Source organism: Macaca nemestrina, chromosome 11, assembly GCF_043159975.1.
Source record: "Macaca nemestrina isolate mMacNem1 chromosome 11, mMacNem.hap1, whole genome shotgun sequence".
Lineage (NCBI taxonomy): Eukaryota > Metazoa > Chordata > Mammalia > Primates > Cercopithecidae > Macaca > Macaca nemestrina.
Genome location: NC_092135.1, coordinates 113,420,885 through 113,441,317, shown reverse-complemented (window position 1 = coordinate 113,441,317; position 20,433 = coordinate 113,420,885). Strand labels below are relative to the sequence as shown.

General features: G+C 39.4%; 1 protein-coding gene across 20 annotated transcripts in view; it reads left to right on the top strand.

Annotated features, from left to right (window-relative positions):
• Positions 1-20,433, top strand: part of LOC105481166 (fibronectin 1) — a 76,032-nt gene that overhangs the window by 25,912 nt on the left and 29,687 nt on the right. For 10 of the 20 annotated variants that reach the window (XM_011740529.3, XM_011740522.3, XM_071073331.1 and 7 more), the window contains exons 14-26: positions 355-535; positions 730-906; positions 2,028-2,156; positions 2,257-2,346; positions 3,145-3,339; positions 3,966-4,238; positions 5,811-6,077; positions 11,145-11,239; positions 12,648-12,816; positions 13,271-13,357; positions 15,785-15,976; positions 17,366-17,638; positions 18,732-18,914. In XM_011740529.3, the coding sequence (XP_011738831.1) occupies positions 355-535; positions 730-906; positions 2,028-2,156; positions 2,257-2,346; positions 3,145-3,339; positions 3,966-4,238; positions 5,811-6,077; positions 11,145-11,239; positions 12,648-12,816; positions 13,271-13,357; positions 15,785-15,976; positions 17,366-17,638; positions 18,732-18,914 (2,311 nt within the window). The remainder of the gene's footprint in view (positions 1-354; positions 536-729; positions 907-2,027; positions 2,157-2,256; positions 2,347-3,144; positions 3,340-3,965; positions 4,239-5,810; positions 6,078-11,144; positions 11,240-12,647; positions 12,817-13,270; positions 13,358-15,784; positions 15,977-17,365; positions 17,639-18,731; positions 18,915-20,433) is intronic. The other 10 variants (XM_011740540.3, XM_011740537.3, XM_011740530.3 and 7 more) reach the window with 1 other exon arrangement.

Genomic DNA, 20,433 nt, shown 5'->3' with positions numbered 1-20,433 from the left:
TCTGTAAAATGGGAGCAACAATGCCATTGCCTCACCATCAGGAGGATATGGAGACTAAATGGGAGAATGTAGGTAAATAGCACAGAGAATGGGTATTAGTAAGTAAACTGCAGCAGTTTGTTGATGTTAACAGTAGTTAGCATTATGTGTTAACTATGTGAACAATAGTTAGCATTATATCTAACTATACCTAACTATATAACCATTGGGAATCCAGTTTTCCATGATGTGCCTCTGGAATGGAGCTGCCTAAGTCCTGCCTATGTCATTCTTCTCTGAAGATTACTGAACATCATCTTCAAATGTTCATCCTTGTAAACACTTGTGTGTGTGTGTGTTTATTTAAATTTTCAGAAAAATTCTGTAGGCCGTTGGAAGGAAGCTACCATACCAGGCCACTTAAACTCCTACACCATCAAAGGCCTGAAGCCTGGTGTGGTATACGAGGGCCAGCTCATCAGCATCCAGCAGTACGGCCACCGAGAAGTGACTCGCTTTGACTTCACCACCACCAGCACCAGCACACCTGTGACCAGTACGTACACAACCACCCTCACGCCTCCTATGCCCAAGGTTCCTGGAGCTGAGCTCTCCTGAGGAAGTGCTTTCCTTCTCAATTCATATTCTTCCATGAGGGGCACCAACATTTTTAAAAATGATGTTGGCAGCAAGGACGGTACATTTTCTAGAAGGCTGAAGGCTGACTTTCCCCTTTCTGTGACTCTCTAGGCAACACCGTGACAGGAGAGACAACTCCCCTTTCTCCCCTTGTGGCCACTTCTGAATCTGTCACTGAAATCACAGCCAGCAGCTTTGTGGTCTCCTGGGTCTCAGCTTCCGACACTGTGTCAGGATTCCGGGTGGAATATGAGCTGAGTGAGGAGGGAGATGAGCCACAGTATCTGGGTAAGCGCAATATGTCGCTCAAGACCGGTTTGGGGCAGCTGCTGGAAAACTCTCACTGGGAGGGGCCTCTAGGCAGGTGGTATCTGTGGTCTGGAACTGGCTGACAGCTCAGACTGAACAAACCAGCCTTCGGCATGAGGAAGGAAAGGACTGACTCTTTCTAGGAAGTGGCCGGGTTTTTCCCAAGCCACCCTCACATGTTCCTGGTCCCTGATGCCAGCTGCATCATGTGCCTACCTGGGCACAAGTTTCTACAGCAAAAGCTGTTTTCTTGGTGGAAGTAATTACCAGGACTGCAGCTGACAATGTTAGCACAGTATCATCACTCATACTTTTCAAATAGTTATGGTGAGGGGCCTTTAAAAAACTTTATCAGCACACTGAAGTGTGTGCCAATCGTAAGCACTGAGTTCAGTGAATTTGAATTCTTATAAAGTGAACACACCACAAGACCAGCACCCGGATCAAGAAAAAGAATATCTGTCTATCCTGACCACATCATCTTCCACCAATAATCACTACCCTGACTTCTTACTGCAGAGAGCTATTTTTAAAAATTTGGCATTAGATTACAAAAGTTACACATCTTTAGAGAAAAAGTTGGAAAAATGAAAGGAAGGAGGAAGAGGAGAAAGGAGAAAGACAAGGAGTGGGGTTTTCCCATAGTACATTAATAATCACTGATTACACGGGGTGCAGTGGCTCACTCCTATAATCCCAGCACTTTGGGAAGCCAAGGCTGGTGGATCACTTGAGGCCAGGAGTTCGAGATCAGCCTGGTCAACATGGTGAAACTCTGTCTCTAATAAAAATACAAAAAAATTAGCCAGGTGTTGTGGTGTGCACCTGTAATCCCAGCTACTCAGGAGGCTGAGGCAGAAGAATTGCTTGAACCCGAAAGGTGGAGGATGCAGTGAGCTGAGATCGCACCACTGCACTCCAGCCTGGGCAACACAGCAAGACTCCGTAAAAATAATAATCACTGATTATCTATTAGCACATTACCTTCAGTCATTTTTCCCTATGAATATATAGTTCTTAAAATATCCTTCTTCTAAGCTGTAGAGTCATTTGAGGGACTAGTTTGCTCCGATTAGTTACCTTGTCTTTTCATTTCAAAGATCTTCCAAGCACAGCCACTTCCGTGAACATCCCTGACCTGCTTCCTGGCCGAAAATACATTGTAAATGTCTATGAGATATCTGAGGATGGGGAGCAGAGTTTGATCCTGTCTACTTCACAAACAACAGGTACCTGTGTGCTACATAATGTTAAAAGAATCTTTTTCTGTAAAACACAGGCCTGTAGTAGCACTTCCTGACTGTTTGCCCCACTTTCTTTCTTTCTTAGCGCCCGACGCCCCTCCTGACCCGACTGTGGACCAAGTTGATGACACCTCAATTGTTGTTCGCTGGAGCAGACCCCAGGCTCCCATCACAGGTCAGCTGAGCCTCCCGCTCTTTGGCTGCTATGTTAATCTTAATGACATCAACAGGGAGGGCGCAGATTCTGACTGTGGATCTGCATATCACTTTAAATCTCCAATATAATTTATGGGAGAGAGGTGTGTGTGTGTGTGTGTGTGTGTGTGTGTGTGTGTGTGTGTGTGTCGGGGGGAGTTATTTTCTATGGCACATTTCCCCTCGAAACCATTTTACCAACTCCCTTATACACACACACCACAACATACACACAACCTGTAAAGCCAGCTCATTGGCTTATTAAAGCAAGTGTTCCCAGGGTTGAAGAGGTGTAATTTTCCTGAAAACCTTGCTCTAAGATTTATCCTTAAGGAGAAAGCTGAGCTGCCTTCTTAGCTCATTAGGTGATTCAACTGCCTCATCACTGAAGTTCCAAAAAGACACACACAGTGCTAGACAACTCTGCTCAGGCTGGTTCATTAATTGCTTCCCTCATCTGGAGCTCAAAGAGGAAAAATCAGCTTAACATGAATATTTTCACCTAATGGCATCTCTAATTGACATTTATTAAGGATCTCAGGTCTTCAAGGATGACATTTATTATTAACAAGGTTTGCATGACTGTTCTTATTTTATCTTCGTGCTGAGTAGTCATTATTACAAGAAGTGGCAATATTAAAAGAGTCAAAAAGAATCACTGGCTCTTCACTAATCAAGCAAGATGCTAAGGAATATTCGAAAAGGGAGGATTTATGGTGTTTCTAAGCCTCGGTCTCAAAGAAAACAGTGCATCTTACTTTTGTTGATCCATCTGCAGGGTACAGAATAGTCTATTCACCGTCAGTAGAAGGCAGCAGCACAGAACTCAACCTTCCTGAAACTGCAAACTCCGTCACCCTCAGTGACTTGCAACCTGGCGTTCAGTATAACATCACTATCTTTGCTGTGGAAGAAAATCAAGAAAGTACACCTGTTTTCATTCAACAAGAAACCACTGGCACCCCACGTTCAGGTAACTTTTTTAAGAAGACACTTCCTATGTTATGTTATCAAGATTGTTCCTGAGGGGGGGTGGTTTTGTCTCTGTCAATAGTTCCCACATTCAAATAATCTTATGCAATAGTTTTTCCCTAAACTTCTGATGTTTAGCTGAAATGTCATAAGTAACTTATCAAAGCTGGCTACTGGCCTTTCTTATTAAAAACCAACACCATAACGTCCGTCTACAAATTTTCTCCCAGAAGCTCAAGGGTCATTTCATCTTTGATTCTTAAGTATTATAAAATGATTCAGTAAAAGAAAAACCATTACATTATTTTCTGCAGTTATTTCAAAGGTTTTTGTTTGTTTTGTTTTGTTTTTTAGTATCTTTTCTTATAACCCTCTCCCCTCACCATAATATGACACTTCATATGCTGGTAACTCATTTATTACCTAACTATTTTAGACAAAAGGTTCAAATGTCATAATTTAAGCACTATGACGGGGCCATGAAAATATGATCTGATTAAGAGAAAAAACTTAGCAAAACTCTCGAATGAGAGGCTCAGTGAACTGCCTATCATATCCGAGAAACTGGCTTCTTAAAAATAATCTTCAGCAGAAAATGTGAATGACTGGTTGACTCTTGTCTGTCAGATACAGTGCCCTCTCCCAGGGACCTGCAGTTTGTGGAAGTGACAGACGTGAAGGTCACCATCATGTGGACACCGCCTGAGAGTGCAGTGACCGGCTACCGCGTGGATGTGATCCCCGTCAACCTGCCTGGGGAGCACGGGCAGAGGTTGCCCATCAGCAGGAACACCTTCGCAGAAGTCACCGGGCTGTCCCCTGGGGTCACCTATTACTTCAAAGTCTTTGCCGTGAACCACGGGAGGGAGAGCAAGCCTCTGACTGCCGAACAGACAACCAGTATGTCTTTTCCTATCTTTACCTCCCCTCCAAATTCTCCACCCTCACTTCCAGCCCGTGAGGAAGTGCAGCAAACCATTGACTCAGAGGTGTATGGCTTAGAGAGAGGGAAATACCCAGCCGGCAAGGGAATGCATAGTGAACACAAAGCACATTAAACTTGAAAACAAAACTCAAACAAGCTCCATGAGGCTAAGTGGTAACCCATTTCTAAAATACATGTATCAGCTGAAGGGTACTAAGAGGGAGAACTGAAGAGAATCTAATTTGAGTGCATTTTTCCTGTAACTAAATATATCTAGATCAAAGTTAAAATGCAGGATCGTAACACAGTAGAATTCATTTAAGAATAGCAATTGTCAAGTATCTAGTATTACTAGCCACCAGCTTATCTGCTCAGTTTTTACAAGCATTATTCTCATATTTACTCTCTGTTTTGACCTTAGGAAGGAAGGTCTTATTATTATTATTATTTTTTATTTTTTTGAGATGGAGTCTCGCTCTGTCGCCAGGGCTGGACAGTAGTGGCGCAGTCTCAGCTCACTGCAACCTCCACCTCCTGGGTTCAAGCGATTCTCTTGCCTCAGCCTCCCAAGTAGCTGGGACTACAGGCATGCGCTACCATGCCCTGCTAATTTTTGTATTTTTAGTAGAAACAGGTTTCACTATGTTGGCCAGGCTGGTCTCAAACTCCTGACCTCAAGTGATTCACCCACCTTGGCCTCCCAAAGTGCTAGGATTACAGGCATGAGCCATCGTGCCCAGCTGGAAGGTCTTACTAGTATCCATATTGAATACATAAAGAAACTGAGGCTTTAAAAAAATTCTGGAACTTGTAGGGTCACAGAGATAGGAATGGATAGAGCTGGCTCTATAACCTATGTCCAAAGCCCATGCTCTGAATTATTATACTTGACTGCCTCTTAAATATTTCCTCTATTTGAAATGTAATTTAAATTTCGGTGGGAAAACTGCTGGTTATTATTCTTAAGAATAAACTCCACAACTTATGTGATTCTGATAGTGCAAACTCACCAGTATCCTACCATGAATCTGAGGATATGTTATCATTACTGTAATTACTGTCTAATCTGAACCATGTGAAAATAACTTTTATTTCTCTAGCAGGGACTCTTCACAGAATATTGCTTCTGACCCATAGAGAGCTTCTTCTTGCTGTCATTTTAGGAGGCATATCCCTTTTTCCTTAATCTGTTTGGCTCAGAGCAACCTGTGAAGTTCAGAAGTGTTTGTTTTGCCTTTTTAAAAATACCATTGCTTTAATGTAACTATAATTTCTGAGAGTGATGGGAAGGTCATGCTGGAACATTAGACTTCCCGAAGGATCACAGTCAAGCAAAATGGTTCCACAATTTCTCATGACTGGCAGAGTTTTGGCAAAGTTCTATGTAGCACTCAATCTCTTACTGGCTCAGTTTTTCCGGGGTTCTGACTTTCACATAGTTGCAACCTTGAGGAGAGAAAACTTAGACATTCAATCAAGCTTCAGGACTTGAGTTATGATCATTACTGATCTAAATATTTCTTGGCATGTTTCATCTTTTTTCCTAGAACTGGATGCTCCCACTAACCTCCAGTTTGTCAATGAAACGGATTCTACTGTCCTGGTGAGATGGACTCCACCTCGGGCCCGGATAACAGGATACCGACTGACTGTGGGCCTGACCCGAAGAGGCCAGCCCAGGCAGTACAATGTGGGTCCCTCTGTCTCGAAGTACCCACTGAGGAATCTGCAGCCTGGATCTGAGTACACCGTATCCCTTGTGGCCATAAAGGGCAACCAAGAGAGCCCCAAAGCCACTGGAGTCTTTACCACACGTAAGCCGAAAATTAAATGCCTTTTCTTAACTATATTTACATTCTCTATTCTTCATGCTTTACAAAAAAACAAAACAACGGCCCCCCCAAAAAAAAACATTAAAAAGTTAGTATATAATTTAAATCAGTGATACTAAAAATGTGCTCCGTAGACTGGCTGCTGGCCCGTTAATTGTTTGCTGCTAGTCTGCAACAAGAAAAAGAGTTGTGCCAGAATGTAAATCACAAAGCACACTGCTTAGTAGAGCTGAGAATTTTTCTGAAGCCAGATTTTCTTGAAGGAAGCAGTGCGTTAATTCGCATACATTGCCAAGCTCTTTCTTTCCTCTAGAGCCAGCACTTTGAGTAACATGGGTTTAAAGCACTCTGTTATTACAAAAATTAAATTCTATTACATTAAATGAATTTACCAAATACTAGTTAAGGCAAGAAAAAATTAGCACCTATGTCTATATTCTATTACTTTGGGCATTGAATAGTAACTATGAATGCAGAATAAAAATATCTACAGGTTGAATGGGAACCAACTAATTGAACATGAAGCCAGGGAAATGATTTCTTTATGAGTGTTGGCTGCAGAAGATTAAAGTACTTTTGCAGACAGAATCGCTTTTTTCTTAAATTACTCTTGAAATTCCTCAGAGGAGGAAAATACTAACAATAATTTTTGGCCACGTCTCTCCTTTTGCTCAACATTTTAAAGGAAGTGGTCTTAAATCTCCCACATATCTACATCACAATAAAGACCTCTATTCACAAACTGATTTCTATTAAATACATTTCCATTTACATTACAGAGAATTATGAGACTCCTTATTTCTGGCTGAACATTATTTGTTATTTTCAACTTGACGTTTTGAATTATAGAAGCACCTAACATAAGCACTTTTTTAGCATATATTGTAACCATGGACTAGTTTGCAATTTTCTAAGAGCCTTCAACAAATGTTACTCTTCGACTAATTTAAAAGTATGGATGTTAAAAAGCATTCAAAAAGTCAATAGAAGCCTAGTTTGTAAATAACTATGGAATTGATTTCCCAAAGAAAATATAAACTTTTCCCCATAAAAATACATACTTTAAGGAAAACTTACTTCCATTTAAATTTACTGTATGAAATTTGGCCCTTTTCCTAAATAATAGTTAATCGTAAGCAAGTAAAATTCATTTTTAATTTGCAAATAAGCTTACCTGAAAATTTGGCTAAAATTTTACACGGTTCTAAGATAGTCTAAGATCTACTCTCATGAAATTAATGTTTTTATATTTCTTGTAAATATTCATTTCTTATAAATGTCCTTCAGTGGATTAGAATGGAGATTTCAGTGAAGGTGCCCTTTCAGTAGATGTTGTCTTTTACTAAAATGTAGAATTCTATAGTTGTCTTGTTCATTCCTTAACATAAGGCATATTTTATGTAGTTTCTTTGGTTGAACACAGTGCTGAAGAAAGAAAAAGCATTTTTAATGATGCTAACAATAATTAAGGGAAGGTGGTGGGTCAAGATATTTCAAGTACTTCTGAAGACTTTGATATATTGGATATATTATTTTATGCTTTGCATAATAGATTCATATAAAATATAATTATTTTAATTGAAGTACTAATAGCCAAAAGTAATTTTATTAGATAAAGGTTAACATCGTGTCTGGAACATTGTATGCTTTCAAAAAATACTTGGTGAATAGATGATTGAGAAAGGAATAATAACAAAAACAGTTCAACGAAGCTTATATTTAAATAAACTAATGTAAGCAGGGTATTCTACAACTCCATTTGAACTTTAGGTACTCCTTAAGGTTGTAAACATCCTCAAGGCTTGCATGGTTTTGAAATTACTAAGTTTCTGTAACTTTTTTACTGTCTTACTAAGCTGAATTCTGGGAGTAACTTTTCTGAGTTTTATAACTTGTGCTAAATTCTTAAGAGCGAATGTGAGAAAAGTTACGGGAAAAAGCTGTTTCTGGGGAAAATTCAGCTTATTCCTGTATTGATAGGGCAAATTTTATTTCTTTAACAGCTGGGCTTTCTTCCCTAACAAGACCTGCCAGAACCCATAGCTCACACTCAGAATCACATCCTTTGTTTGACATCGTTTGTGGGTTTGTGGTTTGGTGATTTTCCCATAATGGCCTTCCCAGGCAGAGAGCATCATCTTAAACTTGGGAAGACTCTAGCTGGCTGGCTCAAGCAATAGAAAATACCTAGTCTTAAAGCCCAGGACAGTTGAGGCAAATATAATTTGTAAAAAAGTTGTGGTTTTCACAGATGTTCAGTGAAAGAAACTGACTGTTCTCTGAATTGCTTTTCGTGGGCCATTAAAAAATGGTCACACAGGGCTGTCATGGCATTTTGGCAGAGTCAGCAGCAGCCAAGTGGTGTATAATTTCAGAGGTACTAAAAGGCATCGGGGTCACCCATCCCAGTCATGTTCCCCCAACCCCCACCAAACACCATCAAAATAATAACATACATAGATGAAACAGCCCACTAAACCAGTAGTACCTCAATTCAGCCATTAGAGCTATCATTACGAAGTGGCCCACATATATATTTGGCTTTTTCTCACACAATATTTTTAAAATAAAAAAATGGCTCCTTAGAATCCAGACTGAAAAAGAAATGCGAGAATTGCGATGTTGATTCTAAATTCCCACATGGCAAAGAAAAAAAAATTGACTGGAGTTGAGTTGAGACTGGAGTCTGAACACTTTTTAATCCCTGTTTGTATAACTCTGGAGACTAATTCTTTGTCTTGCCAGCCATTCATAATTTAGTATAAATACATTCAGAGGTTTTTTCCCCAATGGGAACAAAATTTGATTGAGATGTAAAGGGGAACAAAATTTGATTGAGATGCAAAGAGAGGAAGAATTGTGGAGATATCAAACATGTGACCAGGGCTACTCACACACTTGATACCCTTGAACTTAACTTACCCAACTCAAAATATATGGCCTTCTGTGACTTTACCTTTCTAAATTTATAATAAGATTTGTGAGGTTGTTAGAAAGCTCTATGTTAACTTCATATATACATTCCTTCCTTCCTTCCTTCCTTCCTTCCTTCCTTCCTTCCTTCCTTCCTTCCTTCCTTCCTTCCTTCCTTCCTTCCTTCCTTCCTTCCTTCCCCCCCTTCCTTCCCTTCCTTCCTTCCTTTCCTTCCTTCCGTCCTTTCTTCCTTCTTTCTTTTCTTTCTCTTTCTTTCTCTCTCTCTCTTTCTTTCATTTTTGGTGCTAAAACCGAAAACAAATCTTTTATTTAAAAAGAAGATTTAAAAAAAAAATTTTTTTTTTAATTTTTGGCCAGGTGCGATGGCTCATGCCTGTAATTCCAGCACTTTGGGAGGCCAAGGTGGGCAGATCACCTGAGGTCAGGAGTTTGAGACTGGCCTGGCCAACATAGTGAAACCCTGTCTCTACTAAATATACAAAAATTAGCTGGGTGTGGTGGCAGGCACCTATAGTCCCAGCTATGGGAGTCTGAGGCAGGAGAATCACTTGAACCCAGGAGACCGAGGTCACAGTGAGATGAGATTGTGCCACTGCACTCTAGCCTGGGTGACAGAGCAAGAGTCCATCTCAAAAAATAAAAATAAAAATTTGTTTAAGTAATATTTTATTTTATTTTATTTATTTATTTATTTATTTATTTATTTTGAGATGGAGTCTTGCTCTCTCGCCCTGGCTGGAGTGCAGTGGTGTGATCTTGGCTCACTGCAACCTCTGTCTCCCAGGTTCAAGTGATTCTCCTGCCTCAGCCTCCCAAGCAGCTAGGATTACAGGCATCTACCACCATACCTGGCTACTTTTTATATTTTTAGTACAGATGAGGTTTCCCCATGTTGGCCGGGCTGGTCTTGAGTTCCTGGCCTCAAGTGATCCACCCACGTCAGCCTCCCAAAGTGCTGGGATAACAGGCATGAGCCACTGTACCCAGCCAAAGTAATATTTTCGATAAGAAAAAGAACAGTGATGTCAAGATGCTAGAAAATGCAAAACAAACTTGTTATGATTCCTGATTCTGGTGATAAAATACTAAATTTTTGCAGTGTTATTATTCTGAATAAATAATCACATATTTAAAGTACAAATCTTTAGACTTCAAAGTGCATCCATGGTGGCAGATTTTGTTTAACTTTTATATAGCATGTTTTACTGCAACCAAAAATAGTTGACCATTATTGTGGAATAATTCAGCATAAAGCTTTTTTTTTTTTTTTTCTTTTTTTGAGACGGAATCTCATTCTGTCACCCAGGCTGGAGTGCAATGGCATGATCTCGGCTCACTGCAACCTCTACCTCCAGGGTTCAAGCGATTCTTGTGTCTCAGCCTCCCCAGCAGCTGGGACTACAGGCACGAGCCACCATGACCGGCTAATTTTTCATATTTTTAGTAGAGACAGGGTTTCACCATGTTGGCGAGGCTGGTCTCGAACTCCTGACCTCAAATGATCTGCCCACCTCAGCCTCCCAGAGTGCTGGGATTACAGGCATGAGCCACCAATCCCTGCCCAGCATAAAACTGTTTTTAGATCACCATCTATAATTTACCATTGTTCTTAAATTAATGATTAAGAAACAATACGATAATCAGTTTGTGGTGGCCAGTTGTACATTTTATAAGGGATTTTACACTGACGATATAGGGAAATTTATTGTCATAAAACTCAAATCCCAACAATGATGGAAAGACATGAATTAGATTATATAATTTCATTGAAAAGACTGCCTTAGCGAATATTTAACCCCTTGTTACTCAGGTATAATTCATGGGCCAACAGAATCGGTATTATCTGTGTTTGTCAGAAATGCGAACTCCCTAGTTCTTTGTTAGACCTCCAGAAACAGAATCTGCATTTTAGCCAGACCCAGATGATGTGTGTGGCACATTAAAGATTGAGAAGCCTGATCCTCTCCCAATTCTCACCCAATGAAAAAATATGTTACATTCTCTATCCACTGCTTGGTTAAACTGAGGTTCTCTATAAAGATACTTGTTATCTCTATTCTATGAAATCATCTGTGATCTTAAGTTTTGAAAACGTGTATTGATTCTCTCTCACAGTGCAGCCTGGGAGCTCCATTCCACCTTACAACACCGAGGTGACCGAGACCACCATTGTGATCACATGGACACCTGCTCCAAGAATTGGTTTTAAGGTAAACTGCCCATGTTCCTAATCTCTGTGATACAGCCCTGAGCTGTCCTTGTGTTTCCCATGTAGTGGAAACAGGGTGCTCAGGAGTCAGGAGACCTGGGTTTTGCCACCTGCTTCTGTTCATACATCTTTGACTACATTGTCAGGGCCTAACAATCCTTCCCTGCCTACCTCACTGAATTGTTCCAAGAATGGATGGAGGCTATGAAAGTGCTTTTCTAAGGATAAAACATTAGCACGAAGCTGCTGCTTGTTGTTATCTTATTTTCTCTATCCTTTCCCGCAGGGAACTACATTTCAAAAAAACATAGGAAAACTTTATTTGATGTGTCATTCTAAATGGGTGTGAACAAGTTCACAAAAGCCAATTTAGGGAGATCAGTTAAACTCAGAGTCACTTAAAAATCGCATTTTCATCCAATCAGTTTCATCTCCAACTGTTCAAAGCGCTGCGGGTAAATCTCTTAATAGAAGTTAAGATTAAGGTTTCCCTGTGGATATCTGGATTCATCGTCTTTAAAGTAATGATATTAGGGAAGTGATGAATACAAATGAATATGTTTAAAAGAATTCCATTCTTTGGCATTTAGTGTGAAGACAGAAATATTTGTTATCGCTGGAAATCATGACTCAATCCCCTTGATTATTTAAAAAAATACACCAAAGATAAAGTATATGAATGGCCATACTTATGATTATGCTACTCAAATATAGAGGAACTTTTTGAAGATTGCCAGTATACCTTTTAAATTCCCTGAATGTCATGCTGACTTTCAGAAGCCTTATGGTGTGTGAAGGATCTCTTTAGAGTTGGACACTATTTGATAGCACAGTGTTACCTGAGTTTTTGAAAAAGGATCTTAAAAGGATTTTAAATTACGGGCATAGTTATTCTAATTCTTCTCTTGTAATGTATCATCCTGCAGTTGAAGCTATGAACATAGCTCTTCAAAAGGTGTGTTTTTGCAATACAGTTGCTACAGGGGCTAGTGCCTTTATATGGCAACTAAAAGGTGAATTGAATGTGAATAACTTGTTAAAGGGAGAGCTCAAACATTCCTTCCAGCACACACACAGAAAAATAGAAACAAAATACCATGTGGCCCACAGTCCCTGGGTATGTCTGGTTTGTAACAAGAGATTCTTTATCAAGCAAAACAGTATGTAATGACATTTCTCTGGAACCTTCCGTAATAATCCACCTTAATGCAGTTTGGAAGATACCTTCCCCACCTTGGGGAATTTCCAGCTAAAGTATATAAAAGAGTCCCCAAATCATTTCCTAATAAAAGTACATTGTGCAGTTTCTGAAGAGTTTACACTATTTAAAGCATAATCACAACCTCACAGCAGTAACAGGCCTCTGGAAATATTCGTCCTTGGTGTTTATTTTGCTTTCCTTCCTCTAGCTGGGTGTACGACCAAGCCAGGGAGGAGAGGCACCACGAGAAGTGACTTCAGACTCAGGAAGCATCGTTGTGTCTGGCTTGACTCCAGGAGTGGAATATGTCTACACCATCCAAGTCCTGAGAGACGGACAGGAAAGAGATGCGCCAATTGTAAACAAAGTGGTGACACGTAAGAAGAACTCTTTCTCCCTTTTCTATTAGTTTTTAAAACTGTTCCACTTTTTGAAAAAATCTAGTGTCAATATCAATTTTTACTTATGAGAATGGCACAGGGGAGATATCTCATCCTTACTTAAATTATTAATGCTATTCCTGAATTTGGAGTAACAGGTTCAATTCATGCTTTATATTTTATGGCATCAGAAATGTTCCTTCCATGTCAAGAATATTTATGAACAGGCGAGATGAAAATAATTTCAATAGTATTGCAAAATCATTAATCATAAGAAAAGTCTTGTCAGAGAACTGCTGCTGTCCATCATGTTTTCATAACGTGACCTATATTTATATGGGAGGGAGGGAGGCAAGAAGCGTGGAAGAGAGGGAGGTAGGGAAGGAGGAAAGATTACACAGGTCAAGAGCTTTGTGTCAGCTTTAACTTTTAAAATTTTCTTTCTCCGTAGCATTGTCTCCACCAACAAACTTGCATCTGGAGACAAACCCTGACACTGGAGTGCTCACAGTCTCCTGGGAGAGGAGTACCACCCCAGGTAAGTTTGGGATGGATCACAGGGCAAGTATACACCATACCTTCCCAAGACAAAGATTTTAGAAACTGTTTCTTTCAGACAAAGAAAGGATTCAAATTACAAATGCTCAGCTCTCCATACAGACTATAGCAGTACATGACGTACATCATGGGGCAGCCTGCAGGATGCTTTAATCCACGTTGACTTCAATCACAGGAAACAGAACAATCTTACCCTAGTCTAGGGGGACAAGGCAGATCCTCACACAGCTGTAGGGCTGAAGAAAAGCGCTGTGGAAGGTGCCTTTTGCTGAGTGCATTAAAAAGTGCCAAACAAATGGCTGAAGTCATATTACGTAATTTCCCTTTTGTGAGTTGTTACAGAGCCTAAGTTTATTATTCCTTGAAGTTTTATGAATGTTTTGTCATGAGTTGCACCACAAATATTTAAGGGTGATGAAAGGCAGAAATACCTTCGTTTTACAGAATAAGAAAACTGAGACTTAGAAAAAATTGGCCTACTCATAGTCACACATTTTAAATGTTACAAAACTGGGATTGTAACTTAAGTTTGTAGACTCCTTCTCACACCCAACATCACATATTTGGAATGTAATTTTTTAAAATTATATTCTATGCAAACTGAAAAATTTGATTAAGAGGTTTCTTGACCATTTTTAAAGCTTTAAATGAAGCATTTGTCTAAATTCCTTGTTCATATATATTTGAAAATTATTTACAAAATGCTAAAATGTATAAAGATAGCTGTAATAATAGTCAAATAGCACGATGTACTATGGCAATAACAGGAAATTTTAGATATTCATTACTTTTGCCAAAACCGCATGGAAGTCTCACAAAACTTATGGAGAAAAATCTTAAACAAAAATAGAAGTTCCAATTAATGTTGATTGCATTCTAACCTCCTATATTTGTTAATTTAAGGGATATGTTTAGTTTATTCCTTAGCTATTTCTAATTTTACTGTTAAATTATTGTGAAATTTTTGTTAGAAAAAAAAGTACTGTATAGTTCTTATCTTTGCCAGGGCACAGAGCTAAGGCTATCATCTCTAAGTCTGATTAATGTATGCAACCACACAGAAAAAAACTAGCTCAGAATATCTCTTTTAATCTCTCTCTGAAGTAGAATGATTTTGGTAAAGTTTTCATTATCTGCGGAAACATCGTTTAAGCCAAAGCTATACAATTTCCAGCTGAGTTGCTCCAAATCTGAAACTTTCAGTTGGCAAGCTTCACGCTTGTTAGCAGCAGGATCATTCATACCTTGTCTCAATGACCCAGCCCACACATTTGGATGATCACTAGCAAGTGTAATGATCTCAATATTTATTTCTCATTCAGTTGGGTTTCCTTGTATTTGCCACATTAGTGTTTACCCTGTTCCTAATGGCAAATGAAATTCTGTCATCTCCTTGCCTTTTATAAAGTTTAATATACTTTCTCATTTTACTTTTAATCTGGCCCTATAGCTCTCTAGTCCTCACTGTTTTTATCTGAATATCTCTCATCCCCCTCAACTCTTTTACTGCCCAATTTCTATGATTCCTGAAGACTTCAACAATCAATACTCTCTTTTTTTTTTTTTTTTTTTTTTTTTTTTGAGACAGAGTCTCGCTCTGTCACCCAGGCTTGGAGTGCAGTGGTGCCATCTCGACTCACTGCAACCTACGCCTCCTGGGCTCAAGCGACTGTCGTGACTCAGCCTTCCGAGTAGCTGGGACCACAGACATGCCCCACCACGTCCAGCTAATTTTTGTATTTTTAGTAGAGATGGGGTTTTACCATGTTGGCCAGGCTGGTGTTGAACTCCCAACCTTAGGTGATCTGCCTGCCTCAACCTCCCAATCAATACTCTTTATAGAATAAGTATCACTACTTTTGTTTTTCGCCTTTTCTCCTTTCTTGGTTCTCTTCCTATAAATCCCATAGTTTCAGACCTTTTAAATTAGGAGAGCTCTCTGAGGAATGTGCTTAAGGTTGAGAGCGATTCCATACTAGGCAGGTAGAAAGGAATATTCCTCAGCTGTCTTCAAATGATTCATTAAGGAAAAGCAGGGTACAGTGGTAGGACCATGGGATTTGGAAATGAAAGCTTTTGGGAATCACTCCCCTGGTTCAAAATTTCCTTTAAAGTGAGGATCTTGGCAGAGGTTGAAGTGAGCCAAGATCGTGCCGCTGCACTCCAGCCTGGGTGATAGAGGGAGACTGTGTCTCAAAAAATAAAAACAAAAAATAAAATAAAGTGAGGATCTTAGTACTGCCTGAAAGGATTGTTGCAAGCATTGAAAGACAGTGACAGTGGAGTCCTCAGCAAATGCCAAGTCCTTCTGCATTCCGCTCTGTGAGTCCGTCATTGGAGTCTAGTTAAATATGCTCTGGCTCACAGATGCTCTGTGCAATAACTTCCTCTTTTCTTTTTCCTCCAGACATTACTGGTTATAGAATTACCACAACCCCTACAAACGGCCAGCAGGGATATTCTTTGGAAGAAGTGGTCCATGCTGATCAGAGCTCCTGCACTTTTGATAACCTGAGTCCCGGCCTGGAGTACAATGTCAGTGTTTACACTGTCAAGGATGACAAGGAAAGTGTCCCTATCTCTGATACCATCATCCCAGGTAATAGAAAAATAAGCTGCTATCCTGAGAGTGGCACTTCCAATAAGAGTGGGGATTAGCACCTTAATCCCTAGACGGTTAAGGGTGTCAAATATAGTTGGGATTTAATTCCGATCTCCCAGCTGCACTCTCCAAAACCAAGAAGTCAAAGCAGCGATTTGGACAAATGCTTGCTGTTAACACCGCTTTACTGTCTGTGCTTCACTGGGATGCTGTGTGTTGCAGCGAGTATGTAATGGAGTGGCAGCCACGGCTTTAACTCTGTAATGTCCGCTCACATGGAAGTATGACTAAAACACTGTCACATGTCTGTACTCAGTACTGACAGGCTCAAAGTAATATGGTAAATGCATCCCATCGGTACATTTCTGCCTGATTTTACAGTCCGTATCAATTTCCAACAGCTGCCTATAAAATAGTTTTGTCCTCGTATGTGAGCACGGGAACAGCATTTGGTTGACACGTCCAGTTTTTCATCTTGCAGTTTCAAATCCTTCTTTTTAAAAATTGGATTAAAAAAAAAAGAAGTAAAAGCCACACCTTCAGGGTGTTCTTTGTTGTGGCTTGAAAGACAACATTGTAAAGGCCTGTCTAAGGATAGGCTTGTTTGTCCATTGGGTTATAACAGAATGAAAGCATTGGACAGTTGTGTCCCCCTTTGGACTCTTCAGAAGAATGCTTTTACTAACGCTAATTACATATGTTGATTATAAATGAACTAAAATAGTGGCAATGGCCTTGACCTTAAGCCTCTTTCCTAAGCCTCAATGTGCTTTTGAATGGCACATTTCACACCATACATTCATAATGCATTAGCATTATGGCGATGATATTGTCATGAGTTTTGTATGGGAGAAAAAATATCAATTTATCACCTAATTATTATTATTTTTTAACCTTCTTCATGCAAGCTTATTTTCTACTAAAACAGTTTTGGAATTATTAAATAATACTGATACTTACTTCATACACTTATTTCAGATACTTATTAAACATTGCTGATGCTTACTTCAGATACTATGTCTAGGCTCTAAGAATGGTTTTGACATCCTAAACAGGCATATGATTTTTAGGAATCTGAACAGTTCAAATTGTACCCTTTAAGGACATTTTCAAAATGCAAAAACAAAAACAAAAAACAAAACAAACAAACAAAAAAATCCCTAAAAGAATATTGTAACCTGTTTTATTCTTCCAGGGAAGCAAACTGTTCATGATGCTTAGGAAGTCTTTTCAGAGAATTTAAAACAGATTGCATATTACCATCATTGCTTTAACATTCCATCAATGTTACTACTGGTAACCTGATATACACTGCTTTATTTTTTCCTCTTTTTTTGCCTCTATTTTCCTTTTGCCCCCCACCCCCTTTGCTTTGTAACTCAATAGAGGTGCCCCAACTCACTGACCTAAGCTTTGTTGATATAACCGATTCAAGCATCGGCCTGAGGTGGACCCCGCTAAACTCTTCCACCATTATTGGGTACCGCATCACAGTAGTTGCGGCAGGAGAAGGTATCCCTATTTTTGAAGATTTTGTGGACTCCTCAGTAGGATACTACACAGTCACAGGGCTGGAGCCGGGCATTGACTATGATATCAGCGTTATCACTCTCATTAATGGCGGCGAGAGTGCCCCTACTACACTGACACAACAAACGGGTGAATTTCGAAAACTTCTGTGTTTGAGACATAGATGGTGTTGCATGCTGCCACCAGTTACTCTGGTTAAATATGGATGTTTTAAGGGGGAAGTCAGCAGTTGGCCAAAGATTAAGACAGGGTGGACTATGGGGATAAGGAATCAAATGCATCTGCTAAACATATGCAAGTATTCTTCAGTACACTCTCATTTAAACCACAAGTAGATATAGAGCTAGAAAAATTCAGATGTCTGTTCTGTTAAATATAAAATAGCAAATGTTCATTCAATTTGGAGACCTAGAATTTTTCTTCTTAAATACCAAACACGAATACCAAATTGTATAAGCACCAATTAATTATAAGAAAGATATCTCCAAAATGTACCATCATGCTCTTCCTTCTACCCTTTGATAAACTCTACCATGTTCCTTCTTTGTAGCTAAAAACCCATCAAAATTTAGGGTAGAGTGTTTTGAGGTAGGAGAAAAGTAAATTTGGGAGCATTCTAGGTTTCGTTGCTGTCACTAGGTAAAGAAACACCTCTTTAACCACAGTCTGGGGACATGCATGCAACATTTTAAAGGTTCTCTGCTGTGCATGGGAAAAGAAACATGCTGAGAACCAATTTGCATGAACACTTTTCACTTGTAAGTAGAATTCACTGAATGGACTTGTAGCTCTAGACATCTCACATGGGGGGAAGTTTAGGACCCTCTTGTCTTTTTGTCTGTGTGCATGTATTTCTTTGTAAAGTACCGCTATGTTTCTCTTTGCTGTGTGGCGACTTAAGCCTCTTCAGCCTGGGATAAAATAATCTGCAGTGGTATTAATAATGTACATAAAGTCAACATATTTGAAAGTAGATTAAAATTATTTTTTTAAATATATCGATGATGGCAAAAAGGTTAAAGGGGGCCTAACAGTACTGTGTGTAGTGTTTTATTTTTAACAGTAGTACACTATGACTTAAAATAGATTTAGATTAGACTGTTTGCATGATTATGATTCTGTTTCCTTTATGCATGAAATATTGGTTTTACCTTTCCAGCTACTTCGTTAGCTTTAATTTTAAAATTATATTAAATGAGTCTTCCTTCTTGTTCGAAACCAGCTGTTCCTCCTCCCACTGACCTGCGATTCACCAACATTGGTCCAGACACCATGCGTGTCACCTGGGCTCCACCCCCATCCATTGATTTGACCAACTTCCTGGTGCGTTACTCACCTGTGAAAAATGAGGAAGATGTTGCAGAGTTGTCAATTTCTCCTTCAGACAATGCAGTGGTCTTAACAAGTAAGCAGTCGAATGTATCTGTTCCATAAATATTAACCCAGAGCATAGCAAATGAATTCTGAGTTCTCAAGTAGGAGCAGCTAAAAGCAAGACAGCTGCAACCAAGCTACAAACTAAACTCCAAATTCAATGTACAGCTCCATAAATTTTGAAAGCTGTAATGTTTGTTGCTATCTTAATATACTTTTGATATCTACAGCTTTTAAAGAAATCAGAGTGGAAAAACACCAGCAGGAAAGTTCCATGACTTTAAACAAACTCCGCTTCCAAATAAGCAGATAAAAATAAGTGAATATCAAGAGAAATTACATGACTAAATGTAAATCTTTAGAGAAAAAAATGAGAACTGAAAATAGTGTCACTAGGCGTGCTTTATTCTCATTTTTATAAAAAAAGTGTCAGTAGTTGATTTAGGATTTGAATACTTAGAAAAGTGACTGATTGCTTGGGCTAGATTAGGATGTTGTTTTGAAGAGAGTCAGAAGTTTAATTTGTACTTCAAAAAGAATCTGTTAGAAGGATTTCTCAGAAGGCTGAGAGCTCAGAAAAAAAAAAAAAACCTGACATTAAATAAACAACAACAATTTATGGAAATTGTCTCTTTCTAGTCCCAACCATTATAGAATAGACATCTTTTGTTAAAGAATCAAACAGTAGGCTGCAAGATGGTGCTGTGTTTCACATAAACAGTGCTTTTTATTATTTTCACTGTAATAGTCAAATATATAACAACAGCAAAAGATTCTACATAAGGGAAAAATAGCTTACATTTAGGTACATTAACAAATATTAGTCTGAAAACATCTTCTACCTTTCAAACATAATTTAGACAATGAAACACAAAGAAGAGCAGCTTGACGTGACCATAATCTTGGTTTCTTACTTTGTGGCTGAGGGCAAGAATATCTTTATTTGGCATATCCACCACCCCAGGGCTATTGCTTCTGTTCTAGAGCACCCTGGAATCACTAATTACAGCATCACCCAGTATACAAGCCCCTGTATCACAATGTCTGCCCCTTAGCCATAGACCTGTCACATGTTAATCATGTGTTCTAAGACCTTATTATAATCCTAATGCTACAAATGACCTCAAGGTAGCCTCTCTCCCTCCTAGCAGAGTCATTATTATCCTCTTTTAAAGATGAAGCAAGCCAGGTGCAGTGGCTCTTACCTGTATAATCCCAGCACTTTGGGAGGCTGAGGTGGACCAATTGCTTGAACCCAGGAGTTCGAGACCAGCCTGGGCAACACAGTGAGACCACGACTCTAAAAAAAATACAAAAATTAGCCGGGCATGGTCATGCACACCTGTGGTCTCAGCTATGTCGGAAGTTGAGATAGGAAGGTCACCTGAGCCCGGGGAGGTTGAGGCTGCAGCAAGCCATGATCATGCCACTGCACTCCAACCTGGGTGACAGAGTGAGACCCTGTCTCAAAAAAATAAATAAACAAACACGAAGCAGTTGAGGTCCCCAATGGTTAAGTAAATTGCCACTGGCCAGCTAGTAAGGTGCAA